Here is a 3,668-nt window from a genome sequence, read left to right on the forward strand (position 1 = left end):
GAAATAAATGAAAAAGGAAATGATAATTTGACTGAAGAGAGATATATTTTTTCTCCTTAATTCAAGTAATTGAGATTTATATCATTTTATTGGCCTTTTGTTTTGTTTGTTTTTTTTTTTTTTTAATTATTATTCAAAAAGACATGTTACTAATAAAAAAGACAAGTTTTTGTAACAACAAAAAACACGTTAATATGAAAATGAAAAACACCTTTTATGGATTGATTAATTTCTGTAATTTGCAAAAAAAAAAAAAAATCATTTATTTTATTTCCCTGAAAGATATTGCTTTTGTATTTTGTTTTGTGAAATACACATTGCCAGGAGGCAACAAAAACCAGAGCTAGTGTGCCACGACCAACTTGTAATTAAAAAAACTCGAAGGACGGGAAAATAATATAAAAAATACATTTTCCCATGCTATAAACTTAAAAAGAAGGGTATTCCAAGTTACAGAATCTTGGCATCTAATACAGCACATGAATAGAAATCTAAAGAAATAAAAGTTTTACAAAACTTTATCAAAATCGATACTGCTGATAATGCAGTGTTAAGTTCATGCACCAGTCACCTGATAAGGGCAACCTCTGATGATATCACCGACGCTTGTACAAACAAGGTTTCAACTCAGGCCATTCAATTCCTTTTCTCGTCGAAGTTTCTTTTTCCTATAAACAATGGTGAACAGATTAGTCATGCAAATGAACTATTATACTGCTTCTCAAGCAGATAAGTCAAGTGCACAAAAATCAGACTGACATAATCAATCCAGGTTGCGACTGACCTTTTTCTGGAAGTATAGCAAAACAAACATTTTGTTTGAGAAATCCTGCACATAATTTGCATCAGTAAGCATTCTACTAAAGAAATCCATTTATAAAAGTAGATGGAGGAACATATAAAGACCTTTAACGTTGAGGTAAATCCTAGATCAGATATGGCCTTCGAAAACATTTTTGGGTCTGCTCCTCCAGTGTTTGGATCCAATCTGCTTTTTACTTCTGCTATCAAAAGCCACCCACTAAAAGAGCAGATGTAAGTTGCACCGTTAGTTTATAAGAGAAGAAAACGACAAACAGACGATAATCCAGATGCTTCAAGCAAGCACGGAGTGCAGACCTGGGCTTCAGAACTCTGTGCGCTTCCTCAAGGTAACTTGGAAAGTTAGTCCCCATCAATGAGAGGCAAAAGACAGCAACGTCTATGGATGAAGCATCAAGAGGTGTCTGCCAATAAGCACATTAAACAAACCAATCATAAGGGTTCCTGCAAATAGATATTCTAAGACAAGAGTTTAATCCCATGGAATAATTTTGAACCCAATTTCAAAATTCAAAGGCAACTTAAATACCACACATACATTTGACATATCACAAGCAATTACTGAAGGATCATTGGACACAAGATCAAAAGAGAAAACTTTATTCTTCACATTTTTTGCAAGACGTGCATCCCCTACAACAAATGGAGCAACATTACATTGTCAAACCAACCAAAGAAACAAATCAGTGAACCGCAGATATATGTTGACAAAATGAGTATGGTAACCTAGAAATAGAAAGTGGACAGGGTAAAACCTCACCGCAGCCAAAATCAGCAACAACTAAAGAAGAGCTGCGAGCTTTTAGCCACTGTGTGATTATGTTCACTGGCTGCTCGGGCCAATGTGACATCTGTTCTTGATATCCGGTATGATACTGCTCAAGAACATAAAATACAGTCAAGACAGTTTCAGATATGAGAGTAAGAACATCCAAATAATTATGATTCCAATTCCGTTTACTTCCCTAGACTTGCATGTGTGAGTGCAAGTACATAAATGTAAGACATTTGCATAGTGATATTAAAAAGACAGAAAATATAAGGCATATAAAAACTATCCATGTATGAATTGCATGGTAAGATATCCTGAACTTCAAGATTAACATGTCCATGAAGCTCTGATCTACTTGCAACGTTACACTATCAGGCATCTATCAGATGGACATTCTACACTGTTTTGTTCAAAAGTAGATTGAGTTATTACAAGGACTTCCATATAACTCATTGTGACTGGCATCGAGAATAGTCACAGATATCCAGCAACAAGCATTGTGAATTTTTGACAGAAAACAGACATATAGAGTTTGTTTAAATTTTTTGCTTTCATCATGCTCTTTTTTTCCTTCTTAGTTTTCTTGAATTTGTTTCCTCCTACATATATATTTAGCATTTTCATAAAAACAATAAACATATCTCGATCAATTCAACAGACCATTCAGCACTGTTTTATTCGAATCAAGTTTAAGTTATCTAGAGGACTTCCACGGTAACTTTGGCGTCAAGAATTACCATGAATATCCAAGAACAAGCAATTTGAACTTCAGACAGAAAAAAAAAAGACATACAGTGTTTTTCAAATATTTGCTTTTGTCATACTATTTTCTTTCATCTTTTCTTTCTCTTCTCATCCCATCTCATGTTTCTTGAATTTGCATCCCAGAAAAGAAAGCCTACAGTGCTCTCTAGTTTCTACTAAATTCTACTCTCAAGGTTGGAAGGGGAAAAACTCAATATGCGCTTCTGATGTAGAGAAATTCATAGAGTTAAACCTATTCAATGGAGATGCATGTTACGCGTTCAGTTGAAAAATCAAAGTTGAGACGTTGAAATGATTGAATATGGTAAAATTAATGTACTACTAAATGTGAATTTCTCCAAAACTATAAGATATAGTAATTGAACAACGAAAAAGAGAAGCCAACAAACAAGAACAGAAACTAGATAGATCGAGCGTTGATTTTGGAACAAACAAAGGCTACCATATCAAACAATGATGGGTCTTCTTTAAAATAGTCGAGAGCTTCATCTCCACTGAGAAAAGTGAAAAAGAAAAAAAAGAAAGAAAGAAGAAACCATCAGCAAACATAAAAAAATTGTTTAAAATAAAAAGAAAAACCCCAATTACTAGATGAAAAAAAAATTACGTGCAAGTGTAGAGCTTTTCATTAATCATCCTGAAGTGGCCACCTGATAATCTTGCTCGCATCTGCTTTTATACAGCACAATCCATTCTATCAGAATTGAGATTTCCATACAACACACTTAGATAAAGAAAGAAGAAGAGGGAAAGAGAGGGACCTTGTCGAGAAAATTAGAGGATGACTTTGTTATTTTCGAAGAGGCAGAAGCCATATTTTGAGGTTTTCCATGTTTTTCTCTCTTGCGTTTTCTGCTCCTTGTTTCCTTCATTGGTTTGCTGTTGTTCTTCTTCTAAAACCCTCTTTCAAGCTCACACCTACAGACGGACCTTGTTATATTTTTTCAGAGGAAGAGAAGAGAAAGGAGAGCAGCAGGGGTCCTCTTGTCCTGTTTTTAAGAGGCCCATTATAGATTCCACTAGTGATATTAATTTCGGCCCACTAAACTGTACAGGCCCAGGTTGTCTTATGGAACCTTTCGATTTTTTCTATTATTATTTCAGTGTTCGTACTTTTAATTTTATTATTTGAATGTTTAAATTATTAGTTTTTATTAATTAATTAATCCTATTAGATTTTGTTAGATACAAATTGATGTCGCTGTTAAATTAACGTACTAGCATGCTAACATACTTGTCGAGGGTGCATAAATGTTTCACTTAATTTTTAATTGGGTATCTTAACCTCTTTATTATTATTATTATTATT

At 33.9% G+C, this 3,668-nt stretch overlaps 1 protein-coding gene across 1 annotated transcript; it reads right to left on the reverse strand.

The window, feature by feature from the left end:
• Positions 1–394: 394 nt before the first annotated feature.
• On the reverse strand, positions 395–3,321 carry LOC118050423 (ribosomal RNA-processing protein 8). Its single transcript, XM_035060774.2, has 9 exons — positions 3,121–3,321; positions 2,967–3,028; positions 2,802–2,853; positions 1,583–1,697; positions 1,361–1,455; positions 1,120–1,226; positions 907–1,021; positions 785–829; positions 395–668 (listed from the first exon to the last, which is right to left on the reverse strand). Exons 1-9 carry the CDS (start codon positions 3,229–3,231, stop codon positions 597–599), a joined length of 774 nt encoding a protein of 257 aa, XP_034916665.1. The 5' UTR covers positions 3,232–3,321; the 3' UTR covers positions 395–596.
• Positions 3,322–3,668: the final 347 nt, after the last annotated feature.

This window comes from Populus alba, chromosome 16 (genome assembly GCF_005239225.2).
Source record: "Populus alba chromosome 16, ASM523922v2, whole genome shotgun sequence".
NCBI lineage: Eukaryota > Viridiplantae > Streptophyta > Magnoliopsida > Malpighiales > Salicaceae > Populus > Populus alba.